Below are 24,005 nucleotides of genomic sequence, written 5' to 3' on the forward strand. Positions count from 1 at the left end.
GTAGATATAGATCACAAATTAATTCACTTAACATGGAAATTGAAGCTTGAGCTCAACCATGCCTAACAACTGCATTTTCTCCAAAGTGTCAGGTTTGTGCCAGGCATAGTACTGGCACTGGGAATATCAAGATAAGCATGTCGTTGTCTCAGAGCACAGGCCACATACATTGATCTTACCACTCGTTTTAAGGACAGCAACAAGTACAATATGTAAAGAGACAGGGAAGTACGGTGCTAAAACAAGGCTGCAGGAGAGGACATAGAAACAAGGGCAATGGTTTCAGGAGCATGGAAAGGATAAAATGTGCCAGAGGTTGGAGAGATGCAGATAAAGAGAAGTAAAATGTGACTCCTAAGACTCTTCTTTGTGCAAACAAGTAGAAGGCAACATCGTTCACCCAGGAGGTAAATATGGACTAGAGTAAGAGAAGAGTAATGATAGGTTTGGAGGTGCAAAATGAGATCAGTCCAGGTGTGGTGTGCACACCAATAATTCCAGTGACTTGGGAGATTGAGAGAGGAGGTTCACAAGTTCAAGACCATCCTTGGCAACCTAGCAAGGCCCTAAGTAACTTAGTGAGACCCTGTCTCAAAAAATAGAAAGGGGTTGGCTGTGTAACTCTATATCATGTACAACCAGAAGAATGAGGAGTTATACTCCATTTATGTATGATATGTCAAAATGCATCCTACTGCCATGTATAACTAATTAGAACAAAAAAAGCGGGGGTGGGATTGGGGTGGGGCTCAGTGGTAAAATGTTCCTGGGTTCAATCCCCAGTACCAATAAATAAATAAATAAAAATAGAGACTCAGCAAAGTACATCTTCCTTGGAAGAACTTCATTAGAAGACTAGTTTTAAAGAAAATGTATTTGATCACTTTGTGCTTTAAAGAACACCTACTAAGAATATTTGCCACTTTTGCCATTTCAAATAATAGAAAAAATAAAAGAGCTTCTCACTGTAACTCATACTACTAAAATATATCAAGCTATTCAGGGAGAAAAAGTGTTAGAAAGTAAAACAGTAAAATTAGAGTTTTATTCTTTATAAAGGATAAGTTTGGGATAAAACATCTAATGTCCAATGACACACTAAAGTCCATCTAAGTAATTTGTATATAAGAAAGATCAGAAAACTATAAAAGTTCAGTATCTAAATAAAACACTTATTCACATTATATACACACATAAAATTCTATATGTCAAAAATAGTAATAAATCAAATAGAATCCAAAATTAAATAATCTTACTTAATAAGTGTCTTTGTAAGTTCATTTCCTTCTGTAATACAGGAACCATGGAAAACTTGATTGATTTTAGATTCCTTAGAGTGAACAACATCTTTAGGAAGACGAGAATACATCACATCTAGCATCTTATAATAGCACATCTTCTTGGTGATTTGAGTATCAAAAGTAGCTTCATTTAGCTTAAAAAAGGTAACAAACAATTATCTCCAGTTTTATCCAACATGAAAAATATCTTATTCAACACATCAATTTAATACTTAATGCCTTTAGACAGAAAATAATTTTAACAGAAACACTAATTTGCTTTGATAAGGGAGTGCCCTGTTGTCCAGTGTTTCCAACATGGATAAAACACTGAGTTATTATATTCGGTGAAGCAAGAAATAATGCACAAGGCTGGGCACAGTGGTACACGCCTATAATCCCAGTAACTCAAGAAAGGAAGATCAAAAGTTGGAGGTCAGGGTCAAAATATCCTAGTGAGACCCTGTCTCAAAATAAAAAATAAAAAAGGACCGGGGACGCAGCTCAGAGGTAAAGCACCTCTGAATTTAATCCCTACTATCAAAAAGAAAGAGAGAAAGATGATGTTCAAATAGTGAGCCCGTGGTAAAACAATGTTTTCAAGAAATCTTATTAAAGGCATGGGAACAAAAGGAGAAAAATCCAACATTAAAAAAAAAAAACAGATATTTAAACTACTTTCAAGTTTACATTAATGATGTGACATCAGGGGCAACTCTTACTGGATCCCCTCTTGGCCTGTGGGTACTTTGTCTTTCTTCTCACTTGATTAAATCCTACTTTTCAATACTCTTTCTCATCAATGGATTTCATTCTACAAATTCACAAGATAAGAACCCAGAAAGGAGGCACTGGGATCTGCTGCAAAACTATAGCAGCAAAGGCTGAAAATCTCGTTTCATCATTGGGGGTTCATACAGGATCCTCCCACAGCATAATCCCTGTATGATTCGTCTCATCACCCATCAACTGCCACTATGGACCTCTGGATTGCCTTGATGTGAAAGACGCCCAAGCTACAAATGGCCTTATGGATAGAATCCAAAACCAAACTCTGCCAGCACACAGGCCTCCAGTACCTAGGTCTCCGTACAAGGACCCTGACAACTGTCCCTGTTCAATGCCCCCATTCAACTTTAAGTAGCCAGAGATGTCATCTCCCCTTTTCCTAAAGGTAGTTAGGAGCACTTCTTCAGAGGAGGGAATGAATAAGATAGGCTAAGTAGTGGACCCCAAATAAGATTTTTAATGTCAAGGCCATTTCAGATGTTAACCTGTAGGAACACTCCAAACATTCCAGCCAACTCTTTATTGACAGGGTGGCAGTTTCTAATGACACTGGTTAGGGAGATCTGCTAATTATTACTAGGTTTATGAAATGTAGGATACCTTTGTAAATCTGGAATTCAACACATCAATGGCATCCACCACAATTTTGCTGAAAAATTCTTTCAGAGCATCCAGGCTGCAGTGCCACAGTAGGGTGAGGAGAGAGCGATCTACAAAAGCTTGCCGAGTAACATTTGAAAGAAGGTCATCCCTCCTGAACATTCTGTATACACTTTCTAGAAGGCCTAACTGTGTGACACATGAATTCCTAAGAAAAAGAAGAGATACAATTACATGAAAACTCATGCTTTGAACAAACAATTTATGAGATCTACTACATACCGAGCAAACTTCAATGATTATGAATTACAAAAATAACAAAGTTTATCAGATATGTGAAACTCTTGAAATATAACCATCACCTGCACACAAACTCTATTGTTTATTCATGCACAGAGATCTTCAAAATAAAGGCATTCAGGCATTAGGAGGAAGAATTTATTTACTCTTCAAATCTGGTTTTGCTTAAAGAACATCTGGAAGGTTTTGAAAGAATCTCAGGCCTAGAGATGATCACATTTCCAAGATATGAAACTCGAAAGAGGATTTAAATATTTTAGTCTTAAGCTGGGAGTGTAGCTCAGCAGTATAATGCTTGCCTAACACATGCAAAGCCCTGGGCTTGAACCCCAGCACTGTTAATAATAAATTAATAAATCAATATTCTAATCTCTCCCTAATGAACCACCATTCCTATTTCCTATGCAGAGCTGTACCCTTCTATTTGATCATTTCTCACCTAAAAAATAAGATATTTGAATTATTGGTTCTAAGACTTTGTCTATAAATTTATAAATTAAGAATGTAGAGTATTAGGACAAAATGATCATTAAAATTCTGACACTCTGAAGTTAGGTATTACCCAGGGCAAAAATATGAGACTAAGACAATTCAGTCACAGAGTTCTAATGTTGTAAGACATTACTAGGTGCCACATGGTTTTTCAATATTCATTTGGGCACTACAATTAATCAAATGTTTAAGAACATAAGAAAATATGTTGTATTAGATACAAATTAAACCCCCTCTCACCTATAAAATTAGAAACAGTCCAAATGTTTGACAACATCTTCTACAGAAATAACAGTGGTGAAATGGGCACTCTCATACATTGCTGGAGGGTATGTGAACAACTTAAGTCTCCAAAGAAGGGATAGGAGATAGCCAGCAAAATTATAAATGCATTAATCCTTCTCTACTTTTATAAATCTACTTCCAAGGTACAATGGCAAAATACAAAACCACACAGATGCACCACTTTTCCTGTGGCATTATTTGTAATAACAAAAGACTGAATAAAAATCCATTAGTGGGGAGCTTCAAAATACTATGATACTTCTATACAATGAAAAATTTTATACTTGTTTAAATAAAAAGGAATGGAGACACTGTGCTAATTAATGTAGAATGATCAGAAAAAGATAACAAGTGAAAGAAAAAAGAAGGTGATAAGGCAGAAGTAGACTAGGAGAGGATATATGAATTAATTATAATTAAAAATTTTAAATTTCAACCAGCTATTGTTATTCTTACTAATAATATTTGTATTGTTACTTTTGAAAGTATTTTGGGTATACAGTACAACTACATAATTATAATTTTATGGAAAAAACTTTTTTTGTAAAGAAAAAACAGTAAGATCTACATTGTAAGGGAATAAGAGAACAAGAAGTTTAATTTAAATCCTACGTTAAATTTGAAAGGGAGATAAAAATAGGGGAAAGTAAAAAAGGATAAAACCTTAAAAATCTCATTAACAGAAAAAGAGAATTAAAAAAAAAATAAAACAAGAAAAGTTTTAATAATAAAATATTTGGTTACCTTATATTGCTTTTTCTTGCTTGAGTGCACTGACTAGAAACTCTAGTATTATGTTGAATAAAGCAGAAAGGGCACACACTATTGCCTTGTCCCCACTCTTAAGAGGAAAGCATTCAGGCTTTCACTATTAAATATTTTATTCACTGTTGGTTTTGCATAGATGACCTTTTTCAATTTTGTCACGAATGGGTGCAACATCTGGTCAAAACATTTTTCTGTATCTACAGAAATGATAATGTGGTTTTGACACCTTATTCTAGCAATATGGTTTATGACATTAATCAATTTCCAGAGGTTAATCCAGCTTTGTACCCCTATAATAAATTCCAGTTTGTTATGAGATATATATATATATATATATATATATATATATATATATATATATATATATTTTAATTTTTAATACCTTTATTCTATTTATTCATTTGTATGTGGTGCTGAGGATAAAATCCAGGGCCTCATACGTGCTAGGCAAGCACTCTACCGCTGAGCTATAGCCCCAGTCCCTGATATCTTTTTTACATGTTGTTAGATTCAGCTTGCCAAGGCATTTTTGAGGATTTTTATGTCTATGTTCATAAGAGACACTGTTCTATTATTTTCTTGTGTTGTCTTTTTATGGTTTTTGTATCAGGGTACTATAAGCCTCTTAGAAGGAGCCAAAACATGTTCCTCCTTCCTCTATTTTCTGAAAAATTCATATAGTATTAGTAGGATTTCCTCATTAAGTATTTGATAAAATTCACTAGTGAATGTTGGGTCTTAGTTTTCTTTTGTGAAAATATTTTTAATTACTAATTTATTTACTTGGTAGAGGGACATTCAGATTTTTTAATTTCTTCTTGAGTCAGTTTTGGTAACTAGCGACTCTAAGAATTTGTCTGTTTCAATTAAATTGCTAAATTTTTTGGCATAAGGCTGTGAATAATATTGTATTATAATCTTTCTAGTTTTGGAGAGGTCAGTAGTTTAGGCCTCCTCTTTTATTCTAGATTATCACAAACTATTATTTTTCCCTTTAGTTTTGTCTAACTCACAGTTTCTCAACGTCATTTACATTTTGAAAAAAACAATTTTTGGTTTCATTGATTTTTCTTCACCATTTTCCAGGTACCCATTTCATTAATTTTCATTCTAATCTTTATTATTCACTTCCTTCAGCTTGCCATTGGTTTAGTTTACTTTTTCTACATTTCAAGGTAAAAAATTAATACTATTGACTTGAGATCTTTCTTATTTTCCAAAACAGGCATTAAAAGGTATAACTTTATCTCTATCTACTATTTTAGCTGCAACTTACACATCTTATTTTACTTCAATCAACATCCTATCTGACTTCCCTCGCAGTTTCTTCTTTAACTCAGGATTATTTAGAAATGTGCTATTAGCTGGTTATTCAGAAATATTTTCAGTTTCTCCAAATTTCCTTCTGCTTTTGATTTCTAATTTAACGTCATTGTGGCCAGAGACCATACTTTGGATGCTTTTAATCTTTTCAAAATTATTAAGACTTGCTTCACAGCTTAGCATATAGTCTATATTGAAGAATGTTCTGTGTATATGCAAAATGAGTGCTGTATTCTGCTGTTGTGCATAATGTTCACTAATTATGATTTTTTTAATGTCAATGGATGAACCTCAAAAACTTTATGCTGAACAAAGAAACCAGACATAAGAGATTACATGATTCCATTTCTATGAAATGTTTCAAAAAGGCAAATTTATAAAGACAGAAAGTAGGTTAATAGTTGCTGGGGCTGGGAATGGTAGTCAATTGTTGAAGTTCACACAGGAGTTCATTAGAACATAAAATGTTGCCATGTGCTGGGTGTGATAGTGGCACATCTGTAATCCTAGTGACTTAGGAGGCTAAGGCAGAAATATTGCAAGTTTGAGATTTCCTAGGTTTTATCCCCAGTACTAAAAGGAAAATTTTAAAAGTTCCACAGTAATGGTAATGATTGTACCATCCTAAAGTTTGGGAAAGTTCTTAAAGATTACTAAACTGTATCCATAAAATGAGTGAATTCTATGATATTTAAAATATAACTGAAATAAATTTACATGGATATTTATAAATTCAATATAATCTACAGCCATACCACCCTGAACGCATCCAATCTCGTCTGATCTTGGAAGCTAAGCAGGGTCAGGCCTCGTTAGTACTTGGATGGGAGAAAAATTCAGTACAGATAAATGCCACTTTTTAAAAAATTCATTGAAGTTTACAACTCGAAGTAGCCATGGCATCAAGCTCTTAATCTGAAAATCAAATATGTCCCATCTTTCCCACTGTATTTTTCTAAAGTAGTAAGTTATATTTTAGGCACCCATACTGTCCTATTAACAAGGATAAGTTCACCATCACAATGTAATGGTGCTAAACTGAGAAGGGAAAAAAGAATTGGAAAAATGGCTATTTGCAACTCCTAATTAAATAACTGATTCAGGGCAACTAACAGAAATTGATGCTAAAACCATTAGGGAAATGCTCTGAAAACAGGGCTGGTCAATCTTGGCATCACTAAAAGTAGGACAACCAGACACTAGGTGTCTCCTAATGCCATGAATATGAAACATTGAACATCTACTACATGCAGTCTTGTCAAAAATTAAACCTGTCATTTAAAAATTTTTTTTTATTTTATTTATTCTAATTTGTTATATATGATGGCAGAATGCAATTCATTTCATATTACTCATATAGAACTGCTGAGGGCCATTACCAAGTAGGAAATTTCCTTGCCAGCGTACCCCATGTTAATTTCGCTGTTGACATTGCATGTTAGGTGACCCTGCCCAAGGACGAGGGTGGATCCAGGATTAGGGTGTATCCTGCAGTTTGAGGAAGTATCCTGGTCCTTGGATTAAGGGCGTTCCCAGTTTAAGACCTTGGATTTTAGGGAAGTTCGATGTTGAGGATTATTGCTGCTGGAATTAGGGCGTTCCTGCTGCCTGAGCTCTCATTGAGTTCTCGTGAGATTCAGAGAGGATTTTGGGAAAGAGAGCCTCGTGGAGTAGGTGAATTGGGTGGCAGCAGAACTGGGATTGCCCCAGAACGTGTGTGAAGGCCGGTGAGAGTTCGGGAATAAAGAATTGCTGTTTGAATCTACAAAGCTGTGTGGTGGCTCGTGATTCTGTGCCCAGCCAAGACTGCGGCATTTGGTGGCCCGTACGCGGAGCGTCTGAAACTTGGAGGTAAGTGAAATTCCTCGCCCCTGAGGGAAGGCGAGAGAATGGGTGACTATTTTAAAAAACAATGTGTTCTTGTTTTGATTTATTTCGTTTTTGTTTCAAGCTGCCTGTCCCTAGAAATTTCTCAGGCAAACTGGGAAAAATGGATGGCTGAAGGTTTGAAGTTTGTCAGCCCAGAGAAAGAGAAAATTGATACAGCGAATTTTTATTCAGTTTTTGTTTCATTCAGTTTCGGTTTTGTTCTGTGTTATCTTATTGGGTTGCGTTATTCTTATAGAAGATTAGAAATTAGTAAAAAAGAAACCGAAAAGGTGTTAAGCAAAGTGTTAGAGATTCAGACCATGGAGAAAGACATTTTAGATCAAGCAAAAGAGAAGGTCTCTCGAGCTAGTCAGACAGAGGAAGAAAATTTAAAGGAAAAGGGGTTATTAGGAAAAAGGCCACAACAAGAGGCTGTTACTAACTCCGTTTTATTACCAGAGGGCGTAATTCAACCAACAGCCCCACCGATGGAAACAGCTGAGTGGCCCTCAAACCCCGTAGTTGATAAGTGGGATCCTGAGACAGGACCTCAAAGATTAGCATGCCCTGTACTTGAACAGGTAGGAGGGCAGCGAATTCACCGTGCTTTAGATTTTAAAACAGTGAAGCAGTTAAAGGAGGCTGTAACAACCTACGGTCCCCAAGCTCCCTTCACGGTAAGCATGGTCGAATCCATTATTAACTTGGACATGACGCCAGCAGATTGGGCTAGCATGTGTAAATCTGTGCTAAATGGAGGACAATATTTGTTATGGAAAGTTGCCAATGAGGAATTTTGCACGGAGACAGCTAGGCGAAATGCAGCAGCTGGTTACCCTCAAAGAAATCTAGAAATGCTTTTAGGAAAAGGACCTTATGAGGGTCAACGGCAACAAATTGAATATGATCCTGCTGTATATGCACAAATTGCTGTAGACGCAGTTAGGGCATGGAAGACTTTACAAGGACATGGAGATTCACAAGGTCAGCTATCTAAGGTAATACAGAGACCTAATGAACCTTACGCTGACTTTGTAGATAGGCTTATTCAAACAGCCGCCAAAATTTTTGGGGATACAGATCAAGCAATGCCATTAATAAAACAACTTGCTTATGACCAAGCGAATCGTTGCTGCAGAGAGGTTATTAGACCATGGAGACATGAAGACTTAAATACATATATTAAACTATGTAGAGATATTAATGAACAAGGGCAAGTCTTGGCAGCTGCAGTACAACAGGCTTTAGATGCCAGGCCAGAAACATGCTATAATTGCGAACAAACAGGACATTTTAAAAGGAGTTGCCCTATAAGAGGAGGTTTTAACAAAACTAGAAATCAAAGGAATAGAATACCGGGTATTTGCCCACGATGCCGTAGAGGGAGACATTGGGCTAATGAATGCCGTTCTCAAACCACCATAGAAGGTACTCCGTTATCAAAAAACAGACAAGGATCAGGTATTTACCCACAATATCGTGGAGAAAGGCATCAGGCTTCATTGCCAAAAAACGGAGTGAGGGGCCCAATGCTCCGGGGCCCAAAACCACAAATATACGGGGCAGTGGAGGAACCCAGCAACACCATCAGGGTGGTGCCCAGGACACATTGTCCATTAAATCCCTCATCAGACAAACCCGAGGGAGCGCAGGGTTGGACATCTGCGCCTCTGCCAGAGCAGTATTAACTCCAGAGATGGGAGTTCAAATCATTCCTACAGGAGTAAAAGGACCTCTTCCCCAAGGAACAGTAGGCTTATTATTGGGACGTAGTTCATCTACATTAAAAGGACTTATGATAAGTCCTGGGGTAATTGATCCCGATTATGTAGGTGAAATAAAAATTATAGCTAGTTCTCCAGGAGGTATATCAGTAATTTCACCTGGAGATAGAATAGCACAGTTGTTAATAATACCCAGCCTACATAATAAGTTCTCTAGTCATAATGTAGAAAGAGGTTCTAAGGGATTAGGCTCCACAGGTGTAGACTGGGCTATGTTGTCTTTAAATTTAGATTCTCGCCCGATGCTAAAACTAAATATTCAAGGGCACGAGTTTAATGGGCTACTGGACACAGGTGCTGACCTTAGCATTATATCTCGTCGAGAATGGCCAAAACATTGGCCATTACAACAAGCCACTCAAACGCTTCGAGGCCTAGGAGTGGCTACTAATCCCCATAGAAGTTCTATGGTATTAGATTGGAAGGATCCTGAAGGATGTGAAGGAACTATACAACCATATGTTTTGGATCACCTTCCTATTAATCTATGGGGACGAGATGTCCTGGATCAACTAGGTTTGATGTTAACAAATAACATCAATTCTAATGCGCCCACTACTAGGGCTAGACAAGGTGTTAAGAAAGAAAAAAGATTAGGAAAACAAGAACAAGGTTTAGCAGCACCAATTCAATTAGATCAAGGAACAGACAGACATGGGTCGGATTTTCAGAAAGGGCCACTGAGACAATCAAAATTACTTGGAAATCAGAAAGACCAGTGTGGGTTCCTCAGTGGCCCTTGACTAAAGAAAAGATACAAGTAGCCCATGATCTGGTCAAACAACAATTAGCGGAAGGACATTTACAACCTTCTGTATCTCCCCATAATACTCCCATTTTTGTCATCAAAAAGAAATCGGGTAAATGGAGATTATTGCAAGATTTAAGAGCCATTAATAATGAGATGGTTATTATGGGACCTGCTCAATCAGGGATTCCTCAATTGTCTGCTTTACCAAAAACGTGGCATGTTTTATCTATAGATATTAAAGATTGTTTTTTTTCGATTCCAATTCATCCCGAGGATAGTCCACGTTTTGCATTTACTATCCCTGCATTAAATCATGAAGGTCCTGATGAGAGATATGAGTGGAAAGTACTCCCTCAAGGTATGGCTAACAGTCCAACTATGTGTCAAATCTATGTAAATAAAGCAATCCAGCCACTTAGAAATCAAAATCCTGAACTAAAAATATTTCACTATATGGATGATGTATTATTAGCACATAAAGATAAAAACATATTGCTGGAATGTTATGCCACACTTACGAACTTATTAAAAAATTATAATCTAGAGATAGGAATAGATAAAGTACAATTAAATTTTCCAATTAATTATTTAGGAGTTCTATTATCCTCAACCATGGTCCGTCCACCGAAAATTCAAATACGAGTAGATCAACTCAAATCACTCAACGATTTTCAAAAGTTATTGGGAGACATAAATTGGATAAGGCCTTATCTAGGCATACCAACAGGAGAGTTGGGACCTTTATTTGATATTCTAAAGGGTCCATCAGATCCTAATTCACCCCGAATGTTAACTCCTAAAGCTAGAAAGGCATTAAAAATTATTGAAACTTATATGGAAAATATGCATTTAGATAGAATTGATATAAGTTTGCCTTTATTATTTATTGTACTACCAACAAAAAATATTCCTACAGGAGTATTTTGGCAAGAAGGTCCATTATTGTGGATACATTTATCTTATTCTCCTAACACTATTCTTACTAGGTATCCTGAGGCTGTAGGACAATTAATACTCAAAGGAATAAGAGCAGCAAAAGGAGTGTTTGGAATTTCTCCCAATAAAATTATTACTCCATATACTATGGATCAAATTGATGAGTTAGCTAATGAGCTAAATACTTGGGCAATAATCATGTGTAAATCTAATGTTTCATTTGATAATCATTTGCCATCGAATCCTTTGTTGTCTTTTTGGTCTAAGCATCCTGTAATTTTTCCTAAAATGACAAGGAAAACACCTATCATGAATGCTCCAAATATATTCACTGATGGGTCTAATAATGGTACAGCAGCTGTAGTTACCCCTGATCAAACTTTTACATTTTTAGTACCCAAACAATCAGCTCAAAAGGTAGAGCTTAATGCAGTTTTACAAGCTTTTGTGATGTTCAAAGATTCTGTATTTAATTTATTTTCTGATAGTCAATATATAGTTAATGCTATTAATTCCCTTGAAGATGCTGGTAGGATTTCCCCTTCCTCTACTGTTTTTTCTTTGTTCTCCACTATACAAAGTCTAATATGGGACAGAAAAGATCCATTCTTTATAGGACATATTAGGGCACATACAGGATTGCCTGGAGCCCTTAGTTTGGGCAATGATTTAGCAGATAAAACTACACATGACGTACATATTTTCTCTACATTAGAAGAAGCTACAAATTTTCATAAAAGGTTTCATGTCAATGCTAATACTTTACAAAAGCGTTTTAAAATAACTAAGGAACAAGCCAGGCATATAATAAAACAATGTCAAAATTGTGTGACCTTTCTACCACAAGTTAATCTTGGAGTCAATCCTAGAGGACTGATACCTAACCATATTTGGCAGATGGACGTCACACACTTGCCAGAATTTGGAAAATTAAAATATTTACATGTTACAGTTGATACTTCTTCTGGATTTTTGATGGGCTCCCTTCATGCCGGAGAAAAAACTAAAGATGTTATAGCTCATTGCTTACAAAATTTTCCCACTGTGGGTGTTCCTAAACAGTTAAAAACTGATAACAGTCCTGGTTATACATCTGCCTCTTTTAAACAATTCTGCTCATCATTCGGTATTACTCATATAACAGGAATCCCATACAATCCACAGGGACAAGGTATAGTTGAAAGAGCTCATCAAACTATTAAAACGTACCTATTAAAGCAAAAAGAGGGAATTGGTAAGGGGTATATATCCCCCAAAGATAAACTTAAAATAACCCTTTTTACTCTAAACTTTTTAAATTTGGATTCATCAGGACTTAGTGCTGCGGAAAGACATATGTATCCGAAAAATGTACATAAGCCTAAGGTACTTTGGAAAGATGTTCTAACAGGACAATGGAAAGGTCCTGATCCAGTTATTGTCTGGAATCGGGGTTCCGTCTGTGTTTTTCCGCAGGGAGAACAGCAGCCGATTTGGATTCCAGAGAGATTAACTAAAGCAATTTCTACAGAAAAAGAAGATGATTTGACTCAAATCCATAACAGCTGATATCCAGAGCTCCAGTTTAGCTATTCTTACATCTGCGACAGTGATTAACCATGGTGCTTTTTTCAATATCTATTTTATTATTGCATTTTTCCCACATCGTAAAGTTCTATTTTATTTTTTGAGCTCATACAAACCTAGGTTAATGTTTTTCTGATCAGTTTTATTTTTTGACTGTTTTATTTTTTGACTGTGGAGTTTTTAAACATTGCAATGGAGATTTCACCTAGGTAAAACTACAAGGCCTTTATTGTCTTATGTGTTGTATGTTATGTGTGCACATTTCTGTTTTGTGTTGTATGTCTGTATGTGTGTATGTCCATATTTCATATTTGAGGAGCGCTCATGAAATAATGGATCCGAATTTTTTTTTATTCACGTGATTTAAATGCTTTAATTTTAATTAGGTAAACAGCTGTTAATGATTGTTTTTAATGGTGGTTAACAGATCTTTTGTTTACTAATTTAAATTAGGTAAACAGCTGTTAAGGATTGTTTTTTAAGGAGGTTAACAGATCTGTTAGTTTACTTTCACCTTTTCTTTTCATTATATTTAATAATTCTGTTCAGGATAATGTCTCTTTAGCATCATTGCCAGAATTCCCATCTCCATCCCAGTGCCGGTGAAGACTAAGATAAAACCAAACTACAGCTTCTATGATAGTCATCACAGTAAACTGCATAAACTGATGCATCAATGAAATTAACTCAACAAGTAATGCTCAATCAAGGACTCGATTTACTTTGGGAGGAAATGGACATATTGATAGACTCCTCCGATTTGAACTGCCTGCAGAACTTGCCTGGACTATATATCAGTTGCATGCATTGTGAAATATCATCTGATGCAGCGAATTGTGGTACTGCTGGCATATCTTTGCTGATGGTGTCACCAGTGATGCAATTTCCTTGCCAGCGCACCCCATGTTAATTGTGGTAATGCTGGCATATCTTTGCTGATGGTGTCACCAGTGACGCAATTTTTCCAAAGGAGCCGTCAATTGGCTTGGTGTCGTGGCATTTCTGTATCCTCCTCCCTTCTACTAGTGATGGTCTAAAATTTGGGGGCCAACAGAGGTGAGGCAAGAACCTCACCCCCCCACTGGCACCAAGGATATTTGGGGGCCAACAGAGGTGAGGCAAGAAACCTCACCCCCCCACTGGTGCATAGGCCTTTCCACAAGCTTGGCTGAATGCTGGACCGGTAGTCAGTGACGGGTTGATCTGATTGCAGTGGATTCAACCTAAGACAGGAGGCTGACGCCTAAAGGTCAGTTTTCCCATGACGGGTAAGAACCATATGTTGAATTGGACAACCTACCAGGCACGGTCCTTAAGCCACATTGCTTGTTGTTTAATTAATCAGAAGGGGGGAGATGCTGAGGGCCATTACCAAGTAGGAAATTTCCTTGCCAGCGTACCCCATGTTAATTTCGCTGTTGACATTGCATGTTAGGTGACCCTGCCCAAGGACGAGGGTGGATCCAGGATTAGGGTGTATCCTGCAGTTTGAGGAAGTATCCTGGTCCTTGGATTAAGGGCGTTCCCAGTTTAAGACCTTGGATTTTAGGGAAGTTCGATGTTGAGGATTATTGCTGCTGGAATTAGGGCGTTCCTGCTGCCTGAGCTCTCATTGAGTTCTCGTGAGATTCAGAGAGGATTTTGGGAAAGAGAGCCTCGTGGAGTAGGTGAATTGGGTGGCAGCAGAACTGGGATTGCCCCAGAACGTGTGTGAAGGCCGGTGAGAGTTCGGGAATAAAGAATTGCTGTTTGAATCTACAAAGCTGTGTGGTGGCTCGTGATTCTGTGCCCAGCCAAGACTGCGGCATAGAACACAATTTTTCAAGACACTGATTGTACACAAAGTATTTTCACACAATTCATGTCTCATACATGTACTTAGGATAATGATGCCTAACTCATTCCACCATCATTCCTACCCCTTTGCTCCCTCCCTTCCCTTCCCTCCCTTTTTCCCTATCTAAAGTTCCTCCGTGCCTCCCATGCTCTCCATCCCCCCAATCACAGTTATGAGTCAGCATCCTTATATCAAAGAAAACCTTCAGCTTTGGTTTTTTGGGATTGGCTTGCTTCGCTTAGCATTATTTATTTTTAATTTTCTGATCATTATACATTCTATCTCTTTTCCTTGTTTTATTTCTATTGCATAAGAGCACCACTAATACAAGGTTGAGAGAGGCATAAGGGTGAACACATTGTTTAGTAAATATCAGTTTTTCTTTTATTTGAAGATCAAGGAAAACCCTTGATCTTCTAGATTTGTTATTAATGGAGGTTGAATTCTATTAAGTGATACCTAGACATATGTTAAGATAGTAAAATTTTTCTCTTATTCTTTTAATAAGATGTCAATTGATTTCTGAATGTTAAACTTTGCAATACTGAGACAAATTTAAATTATACATAAAAGAAATGAATCTGAATCTAATTGAGCTTTTACATATAACTTTCAGTTTATAGGAACACAAGTATTGGAGGGACAACTTAAGTGAAAAGGACAAGCAAAAAAAATCAGATAAACCCAGAATTGAAATACTGTACAGAACAAGTGCAGGCTTCTTCAATAACCAAAGAAAAATGAATGAATATAAGAGAAAGCTCTAAATTAAGGCAGACTTATGAGACATGCCATGAATGAGCCTTGTCTTGATCAAAATTCCATTATCCAACATGCGAGAGCACTTGAGACTCTGGGGAAAATCAGAATATGAAATTACTGATAATTTTGTTCAGTTGATAATGAAACTAAAGTTATTCAAGAAAACAGCACTTTTTGGAGATACAAACAGAAGGTTGTAGAGGTAAAATAACAAGGCATCAGAGATTTGCTTTTAACCGGAATAACATACAAAGAGAAAAGGCAAAGGGGAAAATGAAACAGGAAAATGCTGACATTTCTTCCGTCTGGAGCCTCATTCGTGCTCGAGCTCTGAGTATGTGTGAAAAGTTTCACAATAAAAAGTTCATTTTGAAGAAAACAAAGGAAGACAGAATAGAGTTTTGAGAGTTGAGTGCAAATGCCACTCAATTATTTTTATTTTTTTTAACAGAGAAGATAGTTACCTCCAGAAATAACATGTGTATGAATCCTGGGATTCCTGACTAGGATGACTTACCTTCTGGCAATCCTTTTGAAAGTAGCTTGAAATAATTCTTCCATAACATGCTGCTGTTCTCGACAAAGAATATCTGTCATCAACTGTAACAATATAGGGCTTTGGGATAATTCCAATGCATCTAGAAACTAGAAAAAAAAATATTAGGATCATTAAAATTTTGTAGGGTTTTATTTTGATTTTAATTGTTCTAATTTAAAAATAGAAAACAGAACAAAATTTCATACATAATTTTAAAATGTTAAGATTTTTATCATTATTTTTTCCGGAAACAGTGAATGCCTGGATTATGACAATGTTCATTAAGTACTGGAGTTTTTATTCTTTCTAGGTTTTGCAGATGTTTTTCCTTTCTTTTCCCAGAGGTTCTGAAATTCCATGGGGTGTGCCCTCACCAAAATCTTCTGCTCTCACCAGGCAGGCACTATTGGTCCTCTTACTCAAGAAACACATTTATTTTCCCCACACTTCTTGAAATATCATTATTGTTACTGTTATTTTGGTATCAGGGATTAAACACAGGGGCACTTAACACTGAGCCATATCCCCTGCCATTTTTTATATTTTATTTAGAGACAAGGTCTTGCTGAGTTGCTTAGGGCCTCAATAAATTGCTGAGGCTAGCTTTGAACTTGCAATCTTCCTGCCTCAGCCTCCAGAGCCACTGGGATTACAGGTGGACACCACCAAACCCAGCTTTCCCCACCATTCTTATTACAGGGCAGAGGTCCTTCTTCAGGCTCCCATTCTCTGTCTTAATGTCTGTCTGTTCCACTTTCTAGGCAAAACTCTCAATTTTATCTTCATAAGATAACAGGAAAGTTTTAATTTAAGTTTTGCTTTTACATATTTAATTTCCACAGCCCGTTTTTCCTATTTCATGGACACAGTGCCTTCCTTCATTTCTCAATCTATTCTTACACATTCTTTCTTCTTCCCTCCTTTGGTTGACTCCATTCCCTCTGACCTCCATTTTCCTGTTGGTCTGCATCTTTTTTTTTCTTTTTGTGAGGGGGAGTGGGGGCGGTGTGAGTGCTGGGGACTGAACCCAGGACCTCACAACTGTTGCCAAGAAGGTTAACCTGAATCTCCTGACTAAGCTTTAAATCTACCTTTTCATTTAGAAGAAAATAAAGGATAAATAGACAAGTCAAACAAATAGGGGGAAATATCCAAAAAAAGGTCTCCGGTTCTTTCAAAAATGGAATATCTTGGTGTCATCAATTTGTGACCCCAAAGCCAAGGTCCTTTCTCCCTCTTTTGAATTGTAGAACCAGTAACAAAATAAAGCATGAATAGAGCAGTAAAGGATACTTTTATTTCTGGCAAAGAATAGGAAAGGTGAGAGATAAACTCACAAATCAACTTCCCACCCATTGGACAAGAGAACCAAAGAAGTGTGGAGTCTAGAGGAAGTTGTGGTGCCTTTTACAACCAGTCCTAAACCCTACAGCAGCCTTCCCTCCATGGCATTCTTTACAAAGAACATCCTTAAGTCCAACTCAGGCCCAGTGGGAGAATATTTCTTAGCTTCTTTTGGTATTATTGCTCATAATTTACATATCATTACACATTCCATTTTTATGCATTAAATATTTCACAATTTAATAGTGAGGGGAAAATAAATTACAGTGGATTCAGCTATTTACCTGCCTGTGCAGCCAGCCAGGAAATGAATTAAAATGAATTCTTAAAGAATTCTTCTCTAATTCTGAATATTTCACTTACTTCTTTTCATCAAGAAATTAAAAAAAAATAAAAATGTTTAAATTTAGGTACTACTAATACTAACCTTTTTCATGCAATCCACATAATTATTGTACCTCAGAGTTCCCGGGGGAAATTCATTAGAGTTCATGGGGAAATTAGAAACAATGAGCATTTCTAGAACATGCTTAAGGTCCTCCAGACTGTCTCCAGTCAGGCTGGTAAAGAATGGAAGAAGAATTACAGCTTGGCCCTGTGGAAAAACATAGACATATGCATCATGCTAACTGTGATTTACAAATCCTACAGATTAAATAAAAATACTGCTTTCTAAATAAAGCACTATGTGGATTCAAGAATGACTTTGGAGTAACTTCTGGATTACATTGAAAACCAACCTGAATGCAATTCTGTACCTTGACTTCCACTCCAGAGATGAGTGGGATGACTTAGAGCTATATGCATTCACATAAATAAAATACTGTGTGCTGGCTCTGGAGGCATTTTATCCTTCTACAAATAAAAACCCTAACAGAAATGTAATAGATGAGTTTCATATGGGAAAAAATGACCTCTGAGGTAATTTATAACTTACCCACTGCATAACTACCTTAGTACCTCATACTGAGCTTCACTTTAGAGCTTAAAACATTATAAAACTTTAAAATTAGCAACCTTAAAATTATAGTAGTTATTAAATTCTTGACCCCCAAATTGAGATTTTGTTATATTTAATGGTAAAAAAGACCAAGTAATAAATATAGCAAATCTAAAAAGCTAATTTAAATCATACGTGCAAAGACAAATGTAAATTCTCCTAAGTATGACAATCTTCATGATTATACTTTAAAAGAAATGCTCTCATTTCTTGGAGAGACATACTGAAGCAAATGCAAATTAAATGTACCAAATCCTGGGAGTGTCCTTCAAGAGGAAAGGAGCTGCATAGTTGAAACAAACCTGCCTCACAAACTGAGTTAATAAAATTGATGATAAGTACAAAGGGACTTACTGTGCTAGTCTATTTTTGGATGTTTGAAATTTTCCACAAAAAACAGAAAGCACGATAAATATGCAAACATAAAAGTCTGAAAAAAGAATATAATCTGGGAAAAAATATTTTCCAACCATTTACCTTCAAATGCAGACCCAACTCTGAATCAGCAAGGAGACTAGTATATGTTATAAAGACTTCAGGGAATGAGTTATGATTTGTATTAAAAGAGACAGATGAATCAATCTAAAAGAAGGGAAAGAAAAATATGACACATTTCTTTTTATATCTCTATTTTCTTTAACACATTTTCCAAATGCTTAAATTTCAGAAATAAACTTCGAATCTGTTCTTGGGCTTCATCAATACTTCAACAATCTTATTTTGAAATATTTTAATGTTATCTGCTAAGATAAAGTATGTAGGGGCTGGGGATGTGGCTCAAGCGGTAGCGCGCTCGCCTGGCATGCGTGTGGCCCGGGTTCGATTCTCAGCACCACATACAAACAAAGATGTTGTGTCCGCTGAAAACTTAAAAAAATAAATAAATAAATAAAAGCAGATATTCTTTAAAAAAAAAAAAAGTATGTAAAGGTACAACAAAAAGATAATACAAGAAATGATAAGCATAATAAGTAATGATAATAAATAATGGAAAAAGTAAAAAAATGTAATCAGTAATTACCCCTCCCCAATGATTTTTATTGATCAAACCAATGAGCCTTTGAAGCTACTTCCATTAAATTTTTAAAGATACAGCCTTATGGTTTCAAAACGCAAACTGGAAATACCTGTAAAACTTTTGTCAGTAAGGCCAGTACTGCCATTTTACTTTCTGGAGCAGAATCCTTGGCCCACCATGAATCACACTTCCTCCAGTTCTGCAGAATTGTAGTCGCAAGCTTCAGTCCTTGGTGTTTCTGAATGGCTCGATCCCTAAAGCTCTGATCTAACATACCATTCAAAACAGCACTCACCTGAAATAATTTTGTAATGAATGAGGAAAAATTCTCAGTATTGAGAATGACAGATATTAAACAAAATTTACTTTGATTTCAAAGCTATTCTTAGGCAACAGAAAAGCTATTTCTATAATAGATGTTTACTTCAAGCCCTTTTAATTTGCAAACAGTATTTTACTACATAAATTCTTTCCCACATAAAGAAGAGCATGGCCTTATTGATGTCATTGTGCTCCTCCTACCACTCTTGGTGCTCTTAGTTTGAGGCATTTTTGATCCAACTCCAGTTGGAAGAGGAAGCAGCTCTTTTCTTTTTCAGTAGCAATGCTTGTTTCGGGAACACTGTATCTTCTCTTATCTCATAGAGGTTTTTCCTTCTTTTTACATTTCCATCACTAAAGAACCTCTGCTACACATTGCTTTTTTCCTGCTGCAATTTTTAGTATCATTCTCTCCAGGTCTTGGCTTCTTAGCTATTGGCTCACGTTTAAGACCTTCAGTCTTCTTGCTGGTAGCAGGACTGGGCCCTGATGACTGGAGGCTGACTTTGCACCAGGCCTCTCTCCTGAGACTCTCTTCCATCCTCTGCCCAGCACACTGGTCATCCCACCCTCCTGCTGCTGTCATGGAACAGCTATTGGCCAGGCATGGTGGCCCACGTCTGTAATTCCAGGGACTCAGGAGGCTGAGACAGGAGAATTGCCAGGTGCAGGCAAGCCTCAGCAACTTAGTGAGATGCTCAGAATCTTAGCAAAACCCTGTCTCAAAATAAAAACAACAGGAGAGGGAAGAAGACAGAGTAGAGAAAGGAAGCACAGCTGAGCAGTCTCTCGGAAGCACAGCTGAGCAGTCTCTCGGCACCAGACTTACACAATAGGAAGGCAACGAGGAAAAAAAGGAATGTCATTGAAACCCAATACTGAACTGTAGTTAAAGAAAGGAAGTAAAAATTCACCTCGGAACAGAACGTCAGTAACTTCGGCATAAGAAATAATACCTTAGAGGCTGGGGTTGTAGCTCAGGGGTAGAGCACTTGCCCAGCACATGTGTGAGGCACTGGGTTCGATCATCAGCACAACATAAAAATAAATATGAAATAAAGGTACTGTGTCCATCTACAGATTAAAACAATACCTTAGATACACATCAGCTCTGGTTGCCATCAGAACAGAGCAAGGAATGTGGACAAAGAAATGTGTGGCCAGCAAATGAAGAAATTAAAAAATAAAGAAAAACCGACTTAGGAAAACCTGGGTTTACAGAAAAAGGCAGATTTTGATGGGCACAGTTGATGAGGTAAGCACCTCAGTGAAAAAAAATTCAAAGCAGTCTGCAGGGGTGGATGAAAGGATTCCGGTGCGTGGGGGGGTGTTGGTGAGCCCTCCAGGAGTGTGGCATTCCAGGGCAGATACCCAGACTGTACTATTCATCAGCACTTCCCAATCAATCCCACCCAATACTGGGAGATTAGAAGCTGAGAGCTACTACACCCTGCTAGCAGCTACGCGAGGAGCACAAGGACAGTGACCAAAAATACAGAGCCAAAAAAATAAAGTCTGAAAATCCATTCCTACCAGCAGATTTAATTCCCACAGTGGAAACAAGAAAGCCTTTTATCTCTCATTAAGATTTTCTTTTTTACTCCATATTCCCAGTTTTTAGCTTTATTATATTTTAACATTTTCTTTTACTTTTTCAAACATCATTTTACCATACTGTATTACTCTTCACTTTTTTCCTTTTCATTATGTATGATTTTTTGTATATGTGAAAGCATTATATGCTCTCACTGTACAAATAACTGTTTGAGTATACATTTATATGTACACACACACACACACACACACACACACACACACATACACACTAATAACTTTTACTTACATTAATAGCTCTCTGTCTTGAATATATTCATTATTTAGTTTTCATTAAACTTAGGTATGTTACGATTATACAAGAATTTGTGTTGTGTTAATTTCACATTGGCTTATTCTCTTTTTTTTTTTTTTTTTTTTTTTTTTTTGGTACTGGAGATTAAACTTAACCACTGAGCCACTTTTTATGTTTTTGATTTTGAAACAGGGCCTCACTAGGTTGCCAAGGCTGGCTCTGAACTTGTGATACTCCTGCCTCAGCCTCCCAAGCTGCTGGAATTCCAGGCATGTGCCACTATACCCAGCATTGGCTGGTTCTTTTACACCTACATCCTAGCTCTCCTTCTTCACTCTCTTCCCCCAGTAACAGCAAAAATCTCCTATTCCCTCCTCTTCTCTTTTTTTCAATATGTTCAGTTAACTTATTATTCCTTCTTTACAGCTGACATCTGCTCCCTACCACTTCTCTCCTCTGATCACTTTTTCAAACACTTCAAACTTTCTCTTGCCTACCCTATTTTCTCTTAAGAAACTGTAATTCCACTAATTATTAGAAATTATACAGACTATGTAACTCCTACCCCATTCAAACTGTTGTAATTATTAAAGTATAGGACAACATAGTAGTCACCTACTGTCAAATGCCTGATATAGTTCAGTTTTTTATTGTAGGTATTATTGTTAAAAGCTGACCCCACCAATCCTACATAAGTGTCAAAGTAGACACCAGGCAATTATATTAAGGCTGTATATTTGTTGCTAACATTAGTTCCATTCCTGATTCTCGCTCCCTCTAAAAGGACTTGGAAAGATCACAGAGTAGAGATCTTACAGGTGAGAAATACATCTCAACCAAGCAGTAGTGAATACCACCCTACATACAATATACCCCTACTTGAGCCCTAATGTTACTTCAACTCAAAGAACTGAGGAGACAAAAACCCAAACCAATAAGAAGGATGCAAGGAGGAATAATCAGATAGGAACATCAACTCCCACCCCTTGGAACCTCTACTTATACATCAAAAACAGAGAAAAGTCCACGAACAAATAAGATAATTGGATACAAGTAAAAAAGAGGAAGGGGAACCCAATTAGTGCACAAATCTAGGACCTCAGAATATATGAGGAAACAGGCAAACAAATCTCTCCCCCAAATTCATAATCCCCCAAAAAAGGATTCTACTGATATTGATAGAAAAAATCCCAGAGAAATATTATAAAAACTGATTATTGAAATGTTTAGTAAACTAAAGGAAGATCTAAGTAATGAATTGAGAGCAAATGCAGAAGATGAAAGACCATTTCAATAAAGAAACAGAAACAGTGAAAAGAAACCAATCAGAACTCCTGGAAATGAAAGACACAATCAAAGAAATTAAAAATGCACTTGAAAGCATCACTAACAGATTGGATTACATAGAAAATGGACTTATTCAAACGAGAAGCTCTCTATTGACATATCATAATCAAAATGTCTATCACAGAAAATAAAAGAAAAAAATACTACAAGCTGTGAAAGAAACAGGTCACATTTAGAGGCCAACTTATAAGGCTCACTTCTGATTTCTCAATTCAGACCCTAAGATCAAGAAGGGCCTGGAATGAAGTAGTTCAAGCTCTAAAAGAAAACAACTGCCAGCCAAGGTTACTTTACTCAGCAAAGCTCAGTTTCAAAATAGAGGGGGAAATTAAAACTTTCCATAACAAGAAAATACTAAAAGAATTAATGATCACCAAGCCAGCATGACAAAGAATACTCAAAGATAAAATGCACACAGGGGGACTCAAAAACAAATTGCAAAGTTCCCAAACAGAGAAAGATCAATAGAAGAGTAATCCACTAAATGAGAAGCAAAGCAGTATTAAATATAACAAAACATGAAAATGACAGGAAACCACGAACACCATTTCCACACTGATGCTGAAAGCTAATGGTCTCAACTGCCCAATTAAAAGACACAGATTAGCAGAATGGATCAAAGAACAAGATACAACTATATGTTGTCTACAAAAGATTTGTTTTATAGGTAAAGACACCCACAAGCTGAAGTTAAAAGTATGAAAAAAAAAAAAATATCCCAGGCATACAACCCTCAAAACAAGCAGGAATAGCTACTCTCATATCTCACAGAGCAGATTTCAAACAAAAATTAATCAGAACAGACAAAGAAGAGCTGGGCGTGGTGGTGCACACCTATAATCTGTACACCTGTAATCCCAGTAATTTGGGAGGCTGAGGCAGAAGGATAGTGAGTTCAAAGTCAGCTTTAGCAATTTAGGCAAGGATCTACACAACTTAGTGAAACCCTGTCTCTGAATAAAATATTTATTTTATTTATTTATGTGTTATGGATGTCTCTCAGTGGTTAAGTGGCCCGGAGTTCAATCACTGGTACCAAAAAGAGAGACACACACACAAACAAGGCCACTGCATCCTGGTGAAGGGAACAATCCAATAAGAAGATATAACAATAGTAAATATTTATGCTCCAAGTGTCAGCACATCCAGTTACATTTAAAAAATAAATAGATAAAACTCTTCACAGCCTTTGTCACCCTGGAAGTCTTTTCTCTGTATCCTTCAAGACAACATTATTATTATTATT

General features: G+C 36.7%; 1 protein-coding gene across 9 annotated transcripts in view; it reads right to left on the bottom strand.

Moving 5' to 3' along the window:
• PRKDC (protein kinase, DNA-activated, catalytic subunit) overlaps positions 1-24,005 on the bottom strand; it is a 175,429-nt gene that overhangs the window by 84,527 nt on the left and 66,897 nt on the right. For all 9 annotated transcript variants that reach the window (XM_081265647.1, XM_081265646.1, XM_081265643.1 and 6 more), the window contains 6 exons: positions 19,352-19,537; positions 18,702-18,806; positions 17,652-17,819; positions 15,860-15,987; positions 2,670-2,877; positions 1,257-1,435 (listed from right to left, as the gene is read on the bottom strand). In XM_081265647.1, coding sequence (XP_081121773.1) covers positions 1,257-1,435; positions 2,670-2,877; positions 15,860-15,987; positions 17,652-17,819; positions 18,702-18,806; positions 19,352-19,537 — 974 coding nt within the window. The remainder of the gene's footprint in view (positions 1-1,256; positions 1,436-2,669; positions 2,878-15,859; positions 15,988-17,651; positions 17,820-18,701; positions 18,807-19,351; positions 19,538-24,005) is intronic.

Source organism: Spermophilus citellus (assembly GCF_964194105.1).
Source record: "Spermophilus citellus genome assembly, chromosome: 14".
Taxonomy (NCBI): domain Eukaryota; kingdom Metazoa; phylum Chordata; class Mammalia; order Rodentia; family Sciuridae; genus Spermophilus; species Spermophilus citellus.